Source organism: Grampus griseus (genome assembly GCF_964374135.1).
Source record: "Grampus griseus genome assembly, chromosome: 4".
NCBI lineage: Eukaryota > Metazoa > Chordata > Mammalia > Artiodactyla > Delphinidae > Grampus > Grampus griseus.
The window spans coordinates 142,292,780-142,308,986 of NC_138997.1; the positions used below are offsets into that span (position 1 = coordinate 142,292,780).

At 44.0% G+C, this 16,207-nt stretch overlaps 1 protein-coding gene and 1 pseudogene across 2 annotated transcripts in view; one reads left to right on the forward strand and one right to left on the reverse strand.

Moving 5' to 3' along the window:
• GRK4 (G protein-coupled receptor kinase 4) overlaps positions 1 to 16,207 on the reverse strand; it is a gene marked incomplete at its 5' end in the record, with an annotated part of 39,111 nt that overhangs the window by 22,746 nt on the left and 158 nt on the right. The window contains 2 exons of the mRNA XM_082654044.1: positions 15,604 to 15,981; positions 16,067 to 16,176. Coding sequence (XP_082510170.1) covers positions 15,604 to 15,981; positions 16,067 to 16,176 — 488 coding nt within the window. The remainder of the gene's footprint in view (positions 1 to 15,603; positions 15,982 to 16,066; positions 16,177 to 16,207) is intronic.
• LOC309821799 (small ribosomal subunit protein uS8-like) lies at positions 10,794 to 11,221 on the forward strand (annotated as a pseudogene). The gene has a single exon. The product of its transcript is annotated as a small ribosomal subunit protein uS8-like (transcript).

Consider the following 16,207-nt stretch of genomic DNA (forward strand, 5'->3'; position numbering starts at 1 on the left):
GGTATCAGCATGATGGTGGTCTCATAGAATGAGTTTGGGAGTGTTCCTTCCTCTGCAATTTTTTGGAAGAGTTTGAGAGGACGGGTATTAGCTCTTCTCTAAATGTTTGATATAATTCACCTGTGAAGCCATCTGGTCCTGGACTTTTGTTTGTTGGAAGATTTTTCATCACAGTTTCAATTTCATTACTTGTGACTGGTCTGTTCATATTTTCTATTTCTTCCTGGTTCAGTCTTGGAAGGTTATACATTTCTAAAAATTTGTTCATTTCTTCCAGGTTGTCCATCGTATTGGCATAGAGTTGTTTGTAGGAGTCTCTTAGGATGCTTTGTATTTCTGCAGTGTCTGTTGTAACTTCTCCTTTTTCATTTCTAATTTTATTGATTTGAGTCCTCTCCCTCTTTTTCTTGAAGAGTCTGGCTAATGGTTTATCAATTTTGTTTATCTTCTCAAAGAACCAGCTTTTAGTTTTGTTGAACTTTGCTATTGTTTTCTTTGTTTCTATTTCATTTATTTCTGCTCTGATCTTTATGATTTGTTTGTTCTTCTTTCTCTAATTGCTTCAGGTGTAAGGTTAGGTTGTTTATTTGAGATTTTTCTTGTTTCTTGAGGTAGGCTTGTATTGCTATAAACTTCCCTCTTAGAACTGCTTTTGCTGCATCCCATAGGTTTTGGATCATCGTGTTTTCATTGTCATTTGTCTCTAGGTATTTTTTGATTTCTTCAGTGATCTCTTGGCTATTTAGTAACGTACTGTTTAGCCTTCATGTGTTTGTGCTTTTTACATTTTTTCCCTGTAATTGATTTCTAATCTCATGGCGTTGTGGTCAGAAAAGACGCTTGATATGATTTCAATTTCCTTAAATTTACTGTGACCCAAGATGTGATCTATCCTGGAGAATGTTCCGTGCACACTTGAGAAGAAAGTGTAATCTGTTGTTTTGGGATGGAATGTCCTATAAATATGAATTAAATCTATCTGGTCTATTATGTCATTTAAAACTTGTGTGTCCTTATCAATTTTCTGTTTGGATGATCTGTCCATGGGTGTAAGTGAGGTGTTGAAGTCCCCACTATTATTGTGTTACTGTCGATTTCCTCTTTTATAGCTGTTAGCAGATGCCTTATGTATTGAGGTGCTCCTGTGTTGGGTGAATATATATTTATATTTATAATTGTTATATCTTCTTCTTGGATTGATCCCTTGATCATTATGTAGTGTCCTTCCTTGTCTCTTGTAACATTCTTTACTTTAAAGTCTATGTTATCTGATATGAGTATTGCTACTCCAGCTTTCTTTTGATTTCCATTTGCCTGGAATATCTTTTTGCATCCCCTCACTTTCAGTCTGAATGTGTCCCTAGGTCTGAAGTGGGTCTCTTGTATACAGCATATATATGGGTCTTGTTTTTATATCCATTCAGCAAGCCTCTGTCTTTTGGTTGGAGCATTTAATCCATTCACGTTTAAGGTAATTATTGATATGTATGTTCCTATGACCATTTTCTTAATTGTTTTGGGTTTGTTTTTGTAGGTCCTTTTCTTCTCTTGTGTTTCCCACTTAGAGAAGTTCCTTTAGCATTTGTTGTAGAGCTGGTTTAGTGGTGCTGAATTCTCTTAGCTTTTGCTTCTCTGTAAAGCTTTTGATTTCTCCAGCGAATCTGAATGATATCCTTGCTGGGTGGGGTAATCTTGGTTGTAGGTTATTCCCTTTCATCACTTTAAGTGTATCAGGCCACTCCCTTCTGGCTTGTAGAGTTTCTGCTGAGAAATCAGCTGTTAACCTTATGGGAGTTCCCTTGTATGTTATTTGTCGTTTTTCCCTTGCTGCTTTCAATACTTTTTCTTTGTCTTTAGTTTTTGCCAATTTGATTACTATGTGTCTCGGCATGTTTCTCCTTGGGTTTATCCTGTATGGGACTCGCTGCGCTTCCTGGACTTGGGTGGCTATTTCCTTTCCCATGTTAGGGAAGTTTTCAACTATAATCTCTTCAAATATATTCTCGGGTCCTTTCTCTCTCTCTCTTCTCCTTCTGGAACCCCTATAATGCGAATGTTGTTGCGTTTAATGTTGTCCCAGAGGTCTCTTAGGCTGTCTTCATTTCATTCTTTTTTCTTTATTCTGTTCTGCAGCAGTGAATTCCACCATTCCGTCTTGGAGGTCACTGATCCGTTCTTCTGCCTCAGTTATTCTGCTATTGATTCCTTCTATTGTAGTTTTCATTTCAGTTATTGTATTGTTCATCTCTGTTTGTTTGTTCTTTAATTCTTCTAGGTCTTTGTTAAACATTTCTTGCATCTTCTCGATCTTTGCCTCCATTCTTTTTCCAAGGTCCTGGATCATCTTCACTGTCATTATTCTGAATTCTTTTTCTGGAAGGTTGCCTATCTCCACTTCATTTAGTTGTTTTCCTGGGGTTTTATCTTGTTCCTTCATGTGGTACATAGCCCTCTGCCTTTTCATCTTGTCTTTCTGTGAATGTGGTTTTTGTTCCACAGGCTGCAGGATTGTAGTTCTTCTTGCTTCTGCTGTGTGCCCTCTGGTGGATGAGGCTATCTAAGAGGCTTGTGCAAATTTCCTGATGGGAGGGACTGGTGGTGGGTAGAGCTGGGCATTGCTGTGGTGGGCAGAGCTCAGTAAAAGTTTAATCCGCTTGTCTGCTGATGGGTGGGGTTGGGTTCCCTCCCTGTTGGTTGTTTGGCCTGAGGTGACGCAACACTGGAGCCTACTGGGGCTCTTTGGTGGGGCTAAAATGGTGGACTCTCGGAGGGCTCACACCAAGGAGTACTTCCCAGAACTTCTGCTGCCAGTGTCCTTGTCCTCACAGTGAGACACAGCCATCCCCCGCCTCTGCAGGAGACCCTCCAACACTAGCAGGTAGGTCTGGTTCAGTCTCCTATGGGGTCACTGCTCCTTCCCCTGGGTCCCAATGTGCACACTACTTTGTGTGTGCCCTCCAAGAGTGGAGTTTCTGTTTCCCCCTTGCCACCAGGGAAGCCCAAGACTCCTCAGCATCTTAAGTCCTGATGACTACAGCCAAATAATCAATGCTTTATGCCAGAGAAAAGCCAAATATGTGTATTTTCCCTTGTCAGAAATTAGTAGAGAGACTTCCCTGGTGGCACAGTGGTTAAGAATCTGCCTGCCAATGCAGGAGACACGGGTTCGAGCCCTGGTCCGGGAAGATCCCACATGCTGTGGAACAACTAAGCCTGTGCACCACAACTACTGAGCCTGTGTGCTGCAACTACTGAAGCCCGTGCACCTAGAACCCGTGCTCTACAACAAGAGAAGTCACCTCAACGAGAAGCCCGTGCACCACAACGAAGAGTAGCCCCCGCTCACAGCAACTAGAGAAAGCCCACACGCAGCAACGAAGACCCAACGCAGCCAAAAAGAAATAAATAAAATACATTAAAATAAAAAGGATTAGTGGAAATGGCACACTAATGTGAATATAGGCTGTATTGGTTTTAGGGTAATTATAAGATACCTAACATGAAACCATTTTAAAAAATCAATTGCGGTATGAGTAATAGAACATTAATTAAAATGGAGGCTATCACCATATGATTTTCAGATTAACTTCCTGGTATTAATGTCCCAGGTTGATCTTTCTGCTTTGCAGTTTAAGTTAAATATTTATGAGGCACTAGGCTCCAACTCAGAGTGTGAGGGCAAAGTAAACTCATGGGGAGTGGACGCTTTCATTAAGTCCTGTCATGGGCCTGGGTCAGTCTGGCAGGCATATGGAGACTCAGCAATTATTAAATGACTTGTTGGTGTTTGCTTTGCATACAAAGTTCCCCAAGAATATTACACCCTTTCATCATGGCTTCACTTACTTAACCTGAAATTTTATGTCTGACACTTTATATTGGGTTTGCCAAAAAGTTCCTTCAGTTTTTGTGTAAAAATAAAAGACACATTTTTCATTTTCACCAAGAACTTTATTGAACAATGTATTCATCATTTTGTTCCACTACCTTCTGCCAATTTTCAGGCAACTTCGTAAGTCCATCTTTCCAAAACTTTTTATCTTTTTGAGCAAAGAACTGATCCAGGTGCCTTTTACAGTCTTCCAGGTAATTGAAATTTTTTCCATTATGAGAACTTTGTAAAGACCAAAATAAACAGAAATCTGAAGGTACAATGTCTGGTGAATAAGGCGGATGAATCAGAACTTCCCAGCCAAGCTGTAACAGTTTTTGCCTGGTGATGAAAGAAACATGTGGTCGTGCGTTATCCTGATGGAAGATTATGCGTTCTCTGTTGACTAATTCTGGACGCTTTTCATCGAGTGCTGCTTTCAGCTTGTCTAACTGGGAGCAGTACTTGTTGGAATTAAGAGTTTGGTTTTCCAGAAGGACCTCATAATAGAGGACTCCTTTCCAATTCCACCATATACACAACATCAACCTCTTTGGATGAAGACCCGCCTTTGGTGTGGTTGGTGGTGGTTCATTTCCATCGCCCCACAATCTCTTCCGTTCCACATTACTGTACGGTGACCACTTTTCATCACCCATCACAATGTTTTAAAAATGAAACGTTTTCATTACGTTTCAGTAAAGAATCGCATGCAGAAATACGGTCAAGAAGGTTTTTTTTCATTTAACTTACATGGAACCCAAACATCAAAGCGATGAACATAACCAAGCTGGTGAAAATGATTTTCAACGCTTGATTTGGATATTTCGAGTATGTCGGCTATCACCCACATGGTATAATGTTGATTGTTCTCAATTAATGTCTCGATTTGATCGCTATCAACTTCAACTGGTCTACCCAACCATGGACCATCGTCCAGCGAGAAATCTCCAGCACGAAACTTCACAGACCACTTTTAACACGTTTGATCAGTCACAGCACCTTCTCCATACACTGCACAAATCTTTTTCTGCCTTTCAGTTGCATTTTTACCTTTCTTGAAATAATAAAGCATAATATGCTGAAAATATTGCTTTTTTTCTTCCATCTTCAATATTAAAATGGTTACACAAAAATTCACCAATTTTGGTAAGTTTTTTTTAATGCACGCTGATATGATAACTGTCACAATACAATCTAACAAAATTGGTTTTTTTGTTTTTTGGGGTTTTTTTTGCAGTACGTGGGCCTCTCACTGTTGTGGCCTCTCCCATTGCGGAGCACAGGCTCCAGACGCGCAGGCTCAGCGGCCATGGCTCACAGGCCCAGCTGCTCCGCAGCGTGTGGGATCTTCCCGGACCAGGGCACGAACCCGTGTTCCCTGCATCGGCAGGCGGACTCTCAACCACTGCGCCACCAGGGAAGCCCACAAAATTGTTTTGAATGAAGTTAAAGACAACTAAGCACTACTAGAGCCATCTTATGGAAAAACACGAATGAACTTTTTGATCAACCCAAATAGCTTTTGATGGTTAATGGCCTGAAACCTTTTATGATTTAAATATTTTAATTTGACTGATTTGTTCCCATCTCTGCTGTTCTGTGTGTCAGTCTCTTATAAGTTTAGGATCTGATATCCTGTAAGTTAGAAATTATTTCTGTTTGTGGGTGGATCTGCTTTGGAAATGAAATTTGGGTTGAAGGTTAGAAGATGGCATCACAGCCAGGGAACGGGAATTTTGTTGGGGGGAGATCTGTTATAACCAGAGACCCAGGAGGCTTCCTGGGTCCTGCTTTCTCACTCACACCACATCCCATCTGTCACCAGGTCCTGTTGATTCTGCCTCCAAAATCTTCTTGCATGTGTTCCCTCCCCTCCTCATCGTGTTGTTCCTTTTGTCCATACTCTCAGCAACTCTAAGCTGAACCGGGCAAGAGCCTCAGCCCTGGTTTCCTTGCCTTCAGTCTGGTCCTCTTCATTTCATTTCTCAAACTACAGTCAAAGTGACCTTGTCAAGCATGAACCTGATGATGAAGCACCCCTACTTGTCTCTGTCTCGCCTCTCCTCTCCCTGTATTCTCCTTCTGCACCACTTATGCAAACGTCCACAGTCCCCTGAGCGCTGCCAGCATCCTCCACCCTTTGTGCTTTGTAAGCATACTTTTCTTCTGGCCACAGTGCTCTTTCCTCTTCTGTTCATCCAGAAAACTCCTGTTTATCCTCTAAGACGCAGCTCCAGTGTCTCCTCTCACGTGAAGTCTTCTTCCGTGTTCCCTTCACTTGTTGAAGCAGCCCTGGCCATTGTCCTCCTTATCACGTTGTCCTGCATGTCAACTATTCATTGTCAGGTCTACTCCTTCACCAGACTGTGAGCGCCAAAGAGCAGGGGTAATCTTTACACTTCCCACACTCAGACAAACAGTGGGTGTTAGAGAATTTTTCTGAAAATCTAGGGTACTAGAATTCATTAGACTGCTGACTGTAATTTACACTGACGTAAATAATTTAGCTTAGAGATTAATACTCGCTTGGAGGAGAGACTTTACTTCTTCGGCAGTTTTATTGCCTCTAGAAAAATATTTTCTAGTTTGTGAAGGAAACAATTTATTTAATGACCTGTGTTTCTCCTCATCTGATAAGCTCGTCAACATGAACAAATCGGTTTTCTAGAATTGTGCTGTCCAGCATAAGCACTACATGTGGCCGTTGAGCTCTGGATGTGTGGCCAATCTGAATGGAGAAGTGCTGATTCAGATTCTGACTAACTAGTATGACAATGAGAATTTTTGTTTTGTTTTGAATGAGTTAGTTGAATACATTCAGATGTGTTTCATTTGAAACATGGATCCCTATTCTCTGGATAACAGAATATGATTTGATGGGGTTTTTTTGTTTGTTTTTTAAAATATTTATTTATTTAATTTATTTAGGCCGCACAGGGTCTTAGTTGCAGCATGCGTGATCTTTAGTTGCGGCATGCAGACTCTTTAGTTGCAGCAGTCAGGCTTCTTAGTTGCGGCATGCAACTCTTAGCTGTGGCATGCATGCAGGATCTAGTTCCCCAACCAGGGATCGAACCTGGGCCCCCTGCATTGGGAGCACAGAGTCTTACCCACTGGACCACCAGGGAAGTCCCTGATTTGATGTTTTATGCACAAAAGTAAAAACACTTAAAAATGTCAATCGGGCTAAAAGTGAATGTTCACAATATAATATATACAGTGAGAAATGGAAGGGAAACAGAATTTCCACAAGCTGTGAAACCACATTACTGTACTGGTGAGAAATCTTAAGGGTTACTTCAACCATAAGGTTAAGGTGAATGTTAACATAGCTGACATGGCTGTTGGTCTGAAGAGGTCAAACAGTAAAATGACCTGAACAGCTGCAGGTCTGGAAACTTTAGCACTTTAACACTTTAGCACTCAATCTCTGTTGTTATTCTGTCAAAGGAGAGCATTTAAAAGCCACTCCCCAGCTCGTCAAGTGCAGACAGAACACAGAAGACCCAGGGTGCTGAGATTCAGGGAAGTCCGAGGGCTGCAGGGTCCCTCGCCTGGAAAGAGGACCATTCCCTAGTGACCAGTGGTGGGCAGTGGAAATTGTGCAGAGGGTACTGGAAAGGGGAAAAAGCCCTGACGATGCAGGTGATGATGACACAAGCAGAGGCGGAGGACAAAGCCTGGAACCCAGGAAAAGAGCCAGTATGAAACAAGAATGATGACCGTCTCCAGTGAGGGGTCAGTCCAGGCAGAAGAGAAATAGCAACTAGATCTGAACAGGAGCTGGAAATATATGTATGTCTATGATTGCTGCCTAGTCTATAGACCTGTGTTTAATTTAACCAGAAAGTAAACTGTATTAAGTCTTAGTTCATCTAACAGTTATCAGTAAGAACAGTACACTACTCACAAAGTTCTACTAAGTAAGAGACTGACAAATATGTCTAGGCATGGGTGACCTGATGCAGAAGCTTATTAGTTTCTGGTCTCAGTTCTTTTTTTTTCTTTCAGAGATCATTGAAATTTAGTTAATCACATTGCATTTAGTCATAAGATACTTGTTTCCTCCACTTGCCTGTCACCTCATCAAAGGCAAATTTTCTGCCGAGTTCATGGTTCACTCCAGTACCTCCCACAGTTCCTAGCACAAAATAAATGGCCAATAAATTCTTGATGAAGGAATGGAAAAAAAGAAAAAGAGATATGGATTAAGCATTCAACTCAAGAAGGCAGAAGCCAATCAAAATAGAATAATAATGTAAGCAGAAATTAATAAAACAGAAGGCAAACATACAATAGCATATGAACCCAAAAGCTGGTTCATTGAAAAAACTAATAAAATAGAAACATCTTTTGCAAGTCTAATAAAAATGACAGGCACACACAAATAATACTCCAAATGAAAAAGATCACAATTGTAATTGTAAAATAGTAAGAAAACGTTACAAATAACGTTTATGCCAAATAAATTTGAACACTTAGAGGAAAATATTTTTCTCAGCAACCACACATTACCAAACATAGCTCAAGAAGAAACAGGAATCTTGAATATCACAATAACTATTAAAGAAACTAGACAGATAATAAAAAGAACCGTTCCCATCCCTTCTTCCAGAGAGGAAAAGGCACCAAACCTAGGCATTTCACAAGCAAGTTTCACCAATCCTTTAAGGTACAGAGAGTCACTATCTAATGAATTTTTTTTTCCTTTAAAAACAAAACTTTTACCAGATATAATCTGCACAATAATATGCACTAATCTTAAGGCTATTTCTTGATGAACTTTTACAAATGTATGTATGCACACAGTTACCACCTGGATCAATAAATAGAACATCCTCGCTGTTCCCCAAAGCTCCCTCCTGCCTCTTTTGTGTCACACCCCCCTTCCTGGAAGCAATCATGACTCCCATTCAGATGGCCGCGGGTTAATTTCACTTCATGCTCATGAAATCACTGAGGATTGTACCGAATAGTTTCTTCTGATTTTCCCCTCAACATAAGGCTCTTCAGATTTGCCCAGGCTGTTGCATGTGTCAGTAGCCAACGCTTTTCTATTGCAGTGTAGTATTATACTGTTTCATTATGTGTTGATCCATTCTCTTACTGAGAACACTTGGGCTGTTTCCAGTTTGAGACTATTAGGAATAAAGCTGGTATAAACCAGACTTTTTGTAGACGTCTGTATGAATTTCACCTGGGTATATCCTGAAGGGGAATCACTGGGCCATAGCATAGGTGTGTGTGTAACTTTATTAGAAAGTGCTATTTTCCTGTACTGGTCCGACCATTTTACACTCCAACAAGCAACGTGTGTGAGTTCTAGTTGCTTCTACTCGGCATCTTTGCTAACACCTGATATATTGTCAAGGAACGCAAGCAGCCTCTAGAAGCTGGAAGAGGCAAGAAAATGGATGGATTCTCCCCCAGAATTTCCAGAAAGGAACGCAACCCTGCTGACACCTTGACTTTAACCTAGTGAGACCCTTTTCAGACTTCTGACCTGTTAGATAATAAAGTTTTGTGGTAATTTGTTACAGCAGCAACAGGAAAACTAATACGGCAAGTCAGAAAATGGGAGACTTGTGCAAGCATATTTAGTATCCAGATTATATAAAGAGCTGCTACAAATCAATGAGATACTCTCCCCTCACTGGGCAGAAGATGTGAAGAAACAATTCACAAAGAGGAAAGCTGAATCACCAGTCAATGTGAAAAGATGTTCAATCTCCCTGGTAATTAGGAAAACACAAATTGAAACAGTGTTACATGGACTGACCTGTATCCGCCCCCTCCCATTCACATGTTGAAACGCTGATCTCCAATGTGATTGTATTTGGAGATGGGGCCTTTAGGGTAGTAATTAAGGTTAAATGAGGCCAGAGGGTTAGGACCCTAATCCCATAGGTGTCCCTGTAAGAGTAAGTTACCAGATCTCCCCCTCTCTCAGCCAACACACAGGAAAGGCCATGTGAGCACACAGGAAGAGAGCCCTCACCAGAACTCAACCATGCTGGCACCTTGGTCTTGGACTCCTGGCCTCCAGAGTTGTGGGAAAATAAATTTCTGTCATTTAAGCCACCCAGTCTGCGGTATTTTGTCATGGCAGCCCAAGCAGACTAATATACATGTAAGATAACATTTCATGCCCTTCAGGAACAAAAGTTTGCGAGTCTGATAACTCCACGTGCTAGCAAGAGTGGAAAGGAAGGAAGATAAGGGAGGGAAAAGAGGAGGAAGGGGACTTATACATCAACAAGGATAACAAAATCATACACACACACAGAGCAACAGCACCGACCTGAAGTTTAAATCACGTAAAACAATACACTCCATATTGTTACCTACAAACCTAAACAGCCAAAGTGCAGAGAGACCTTGGTTATCTCCGGGGAATGCGGGAAGGGCCTGGGACCTTGGAAAGATACACAAAGTGTCTCCAGTATATCTGCATGTTTTTTTCTTAAAGAAATGAAATGCAGCAAAATGTTAAGGTCTGTTGGCAGTGGGCACTGGGGTGCTTGTTATACCATCTTCTACACTTTGAACTCTTACACAATTAAAGAAACCACATTCACATTAAATTAGGAACGTTTCTCAAAACAGAAACAGATTCATAGACACCGAGAACAAACTGGTGGTTGCCAGGGCGGAGGGAGTGCTGGGGGGATGAGTGAAATAGGTGGGGGAGATTAAGAGGGACACATTTCCAGGTATAAAGTAAATAAATTACAGGGATGTAATGTACAGCATAAGGAATATAGCCAAGAATATTTTAATATCCTTGTATGGTGACAAATGGTAACTAGGTCTATCATGGTGATCATTTTGTAATGTACAGAAATACCAAAGCACTATGTTGTACACCTAAAATTAATATAATACTGTAAGTCAATTATACTTCAAAAAAAAATTAGAAATGCTCTCTCTGCCATCTTTCCGCGCCACCATAACAGTGGGCACGAATGCCCCGGCCGATGCTCTCAAGAGCATCAACAATGCCGAAAATAGACGCCAAAGCCAGGTTCTTACTAGGCTGTCCTCCAAACTCACTGTCCACTTTCCAACTGTGATGATGAAGCATGGCTCCACTGGAGAATCTGATTACCTGTGATCCCATGATCACAGAGCTGGGAAAATTGTCGTGAAGCTCTCAGGCAGGCTAAACAAGTGTGGAGTGATCAGCCCAGATTTGATGTGCAACTCAAAGATCTAGAAAAATGGCAGAGTAACCTGCTCCCGTCCCGTCAGTTTGGTCCCTTTGGACTGACAACCTCAGCTAGCAACATGGTCCATGAAGCAAGATGAAAACACACAGGAGGGAAAATCCTGGGATTCTTTTTCTAGGGATGAAATACATTCATGCAAATAAAATGCCTCAATGGAAAAAAATCAGAAATGTTTATCAATGTTTCAATTGTCAAAAATGAAAATACTTTTTCCCTTTTTTTTTTTTTTTGGCCATGCCACATGACTTGTGGGATCTTAGTTCCCCGACCAGGGATCGAACCCGTGCCCTCGGCAGTGAAAGTGCGGAGTCCTAACCACTGGACCGCCAGGGAATTCCCATACTTTTTCTTTTTTATTGGAAAACATTTTGGCTAAAATTATCATTACCAGAAGAAATCAAAAATGAAAAATCTAAGCTTATTATTTTTTAAATTTATTTATTTAGTTAGTTTTGGCTGCATTGGGTCTTTGTTGCTGCGCGGGCTTTCTCTAGTTGCAGTGACCAGGGGCCACTCTTCATTGCAGTGCGCGGGCTTCTCATTGCGGTGGCTTCTCTTGTTGCGTAGCATGGGCTCTAGGTGCGCGGGCTTCAGTAGTTGTAGCACGTGAGCTCAGTAGTTGTGGCTCGCGGGCTCTAGAGTGCAGGCTCAGTAGTTGTGGCGCACGGGTTTAGTTGCTCCGCGGCATGTGGGATCTTCCCGGACCAGGGCTCAAACCCGTGTGCCCTGCATTGGCAGGCGGATTCTTAACCACTGCTCCACCAGGGAAGCCCTAAGCTTAATTTTATTTATTTATTTATTCATTTATTTTTGGCTGCTTTGGGTCTTCATTGCTGCGCACTGGCCTTCTATAGCTGCAGCGAGCCGGGGGTACACTTCGTTGCTCTGCAGCATGTGGGATCCTCCCGGACCAGAGCCCGAACCCGTGTCCCCTGCATTGGCAGGCAGACTCTCAACCACCGCGCCACCAGGGAAGCCCCTAAGCTTAATTTTTTTAAGTTATAAAGATATCCAATACAAGAATTAAAAACAGTGATATAATTATATTGATAAGGGAAAAGAAGATGGAGTTGGTTTAAGTGAGCTGTCTCCTCATGAGGCTCAGGAAAGTCTGAATTTGATCAACACTATACTTTAGAAACGCAGCAGTAATCAGGAAGATAACTAAAATAGAACCCAAGAAAAGGATCAATGTGGTGCACCTGGGGAGGTGTCTTTGTTTGGGCCACTGTAATGGAATACCACAGACTGGGTGGCTTATAAGCAACAGAAATTTATTTATCAAGGCACTGGCAGCTTTGGTGTCTGGTGAGGACCTGCTTCCTGGCTCATAGACGGTGTCTTCTGTGTCTTCACGTGGCACGAGGGGCAAGGGAGCTCCCTGGGGTCTTGTTTAAAAGGGACTTGTAGCATTCCGAGGGCTCCACCCTCATGACTTAATCATCTCCTAATACAATCACACTAGGGATTATGCTTCAACATATGCATTCTGCAGGGACACAAACATTCAGTCTATAGTAGAAGGAGTAGAATGGAGAAGGTTAGGGCTCTTTATTAAAAGTCCTTCTATTCTCTGATTTTCAAAAATTATTGGTTATTTGGAAATGTGTTTTTAAACACATAGAACAGAAGCGGTGGAGCTGATTTTGTCCTTGGCTCTATGAGAGGCACTCCTACAAGACTGCACCATGTTTAGCCCACGTGAATGTGGGAGCATTGTTTTTCAAAACAACACTCAGAAAAAGAGATGTAGGTTTACAATGCAAAAGCTCAAGCACAGTGTCTCTGCCAGGAAGTGAGACTAGTTAGCACAGCAGTAAGGGGGCAGCAAAGGTAACACTGTCCTGTGTCCTCTGAACTAGGACTCTCTTTCAATTCGGTAGAGACAAAGATTTACATTCTGAAAGAAACGCACGCGTGCCTGGCCTTTGGCTAACCTCATAACTAGTGCTGGCTGGCCCTGCTGTCTTTGCTAGTGATGAACATGTAAACATGGAGAGGGAACCTACCGGCTGCACTGCAGATACAATTAAACACTTAATCCTGACTTAATAAGAAATTAACACAACACTAAATCGTCCATACTTCAATAAAATTTTAAAAAAATGAATAATAAAATAATACTGATTTAATAAAAACAATAAAAACGTTCATTCAAAACAAAATAAAAAGCACTTAGCATTTACAAGTATGGAGCCAACGGACATCCCAAAGTTGAATAAAATCTCAGGTTTTGCTCCCTATTTCCAGACTGCTAGTCTAAAAAGATAGCTTATTTTGAAACTTCAATTTCTGGTTATCACCAGTACTGAGAGACTTCCTAAGATGTGCTCTTTTGTCCTTCAGCCAGCATTTGGAATTTGCAGAGAACAGACTGAGTGCCATTACAGCACTGGGTGCCAGTGACACAGAAGGGGAGACCCAAAGCTGCCCCGGGGGATGCCCAGTGCAGCAAGAGCTCCTCCTGGGCACAGCAGTGGCTCAAGGGACGGAGCTCAAGGGATGGAGTGACCAGGCCTCTTGCAGGAATGTGGACGTTCCCCAGAAAAGACTCTGGAGCTGGAACAGGAAGGAAGAAGACGACTGCAGGCAGAAAAGAAAAGCCTGGAGGCGTGAAGTGGTGTGACACGCTCAGCTGCTGTGGACAAGGAGAGGAGAGCAGGCCAGTGGTCAGACAGGACCCTGTGGGCCATGATGAACTAAGGCGTTTGTTCTTGACCTGGAATGAAGCTCCAGGGCCAAATTTTAAACAGAGAACAAATCTGGGTTTTAGAAAGTGTTCTAGCAGCATTGGGGATGATAAAAGAGAAGCAGCTCTGGAAGTAGAGAGCAGCTAGGAAACCACTGCCCTCAGTCAACTTACGAGGTGTCGAGAACCATCTAAGGGGGTACTGGGTGAAGACAGAGACAAAGAAATGGACAACAGAAATAATGAAGCTTAAGGATAAACAAGATTCAAGGACCTCCTGCATGTGGGAATTCAGGAAGAGAAAAGCTATGCTTTTGGAAAGTCTAAGAATGAGACAAGGAATCAGGTTCAAGGTCAATTAAATGACCACAACTGCAATGTTAAAATGCCAGCTTTTCATCATGACTCTGGACATAATAAAATCTACAACCACAACTACTATGCTTATTTACTGAGCACTTTCTAAGCGCCAAGCACTGTACCACGTTTTTCCATGCAGTCCCCTCGTCAACACCATGAAGCAGGATGGTTGTAAGTCCAGCTTTACAGAACAGGAGAATTAGGCCTAGGAACTAGCTGGGATAACGTCCATAAAGAATTGAGCACGATGCCTGGACAAAGCAATCCCTCATTAACGGTAGCTATTCTTAGCTATCAATCGTGAGGCTCTGCAGCCATACTTGAACATGCTTTATTCTCTCCGTATCAAGCCAATCCTAATCAACACCTTTCCTCTTGAAAGGCACTTGGGATACAAACGGGAAGGGGGGGAGCTTAAAAAGAAAACAAACCCCCCAAATCTGAAATAGCTGTGTTCCAGGTTAATTTCTCTCACAGAACGTTATACACTATTCTAAGCACAAGATGAACTTATTGATGCTTCTCAACAGCATCCAAGTCACCAGGAGCACCACTTGGCCGACATCTGCGCCCAGGAATCCTGAAGCCCTGGGAGATGGAGCATAAAACACTTCTTCCAGGTTGTCTTAAATATACATCCTTCGGTGGGCACTTACGCTGTTCCCAGCACAAACATGAAGCAGCTGCTCCCACCCGGACTCCCTAAGAGGGAAGCTGCGGAAGAACTATGGGTGGTCCCTGCCGCCCGCTCTCCCATCTCTCGGGAGGCCGGAGAGGGGACGCTCGGTATTCCACAGAGAACTCTACTCCTGGGGTCTCTGAGCAGAAGGGCTGCGCCAACTGCTGCTTCTACGTTGCTATCAGGGTGAATTGTAACTAACGTGCTTAATCTATCTCTAAGTCGGGCTAAAACCCACTCCACACACCGTAAAGTCTCGGACACCACTAAACCTCAAAACCAAGAATCGATGTTAAAGTAACACTCTAAAAACACTAACGGAAGGGTCTCCCGGGTTAGTTTACAGGATTTTCTTCTTGGTCCTTTAAAGAGCACAAAGGCGCGGTTCTTGTTTGCTGGCTTCGCTCGCCGGTCCGGCTTCCTCCCTCGGGGACAGAACACGGCTCGCCTGGTGCTGAAGCCACACTGCGACCCGAGGTTCCGGAGGAAGAGCAGGACAGGGAACAAGCTCACACTAACAAGAGCAGAGCGCAGGCCACCTTCACCTGCGTCCGGAGGCGCCGAAAGGGGACGGGGCGGCTTAAGCTTTACGTGCCCAAGCTGACCACTCGCCGACTGACCACTGCTGAGAGTGAGGCTGCGCGGACCCCGGGTTCGGATTCCACAGAAAATTTGGGGTCCGCAGCAGGGTCGGGGTTCTGCTTGGGACCAGGGTTCAGGTCCCAAGGGGATCAGGACTCCAGCGGGGGTCGGGGCGCCGCTGTGCACCCACCTTGGCGCGCTTTCAGCAGCATCGAGCTGGCCAAGAGGTTCTCGAGCTCCATGGACGACCGCCGCCGCCGCGACCAAGCTTTGTGGACTCGAGGAGGCGAGGTGGCGACCGGGGGCGGCGGTGGGGCAGCCTCCGCGCATCGCTCGCCCAACGCCGGGTCCGGTCCCGCACTGGGCCGCCGCTTCTCCTCGTCCTCCTGCTGCTGTTGCTGCTTCTGCCGCTGCCGCCGCCGCCGCTGCGTCGGACGCTGCCGGCGCCGCGACGCCTCGCCCTCGGGACCCGGGACTGCGGCCCAGGAGGGGTCGGGCCGAGCCCCCGCGGTCACCCCCGCCGCGCCGTGGCCCGGGCTGTCGGCCCCATCGCCCGGGGAGGCGCTCACTGGCCGGGGAACCACCCCCCGGCGACGACGGCTCCGGCCAACGGTTCCCCAGACGAGGAAGACAGAGCGCTGCGCTCCACGGACCCCGAAGCTGGGGCGCTACTGCGCGGGCCGGGACCGCTCCCAGAAGGCCCCGCACGGGGCGGAGGCGGTGGGGCGCGAGCGCGGCCTGCTGGGAGTTGTAGTTGCTCAGCCTATGGGCGGGAAAGCTGAGCGGGGGCTTGT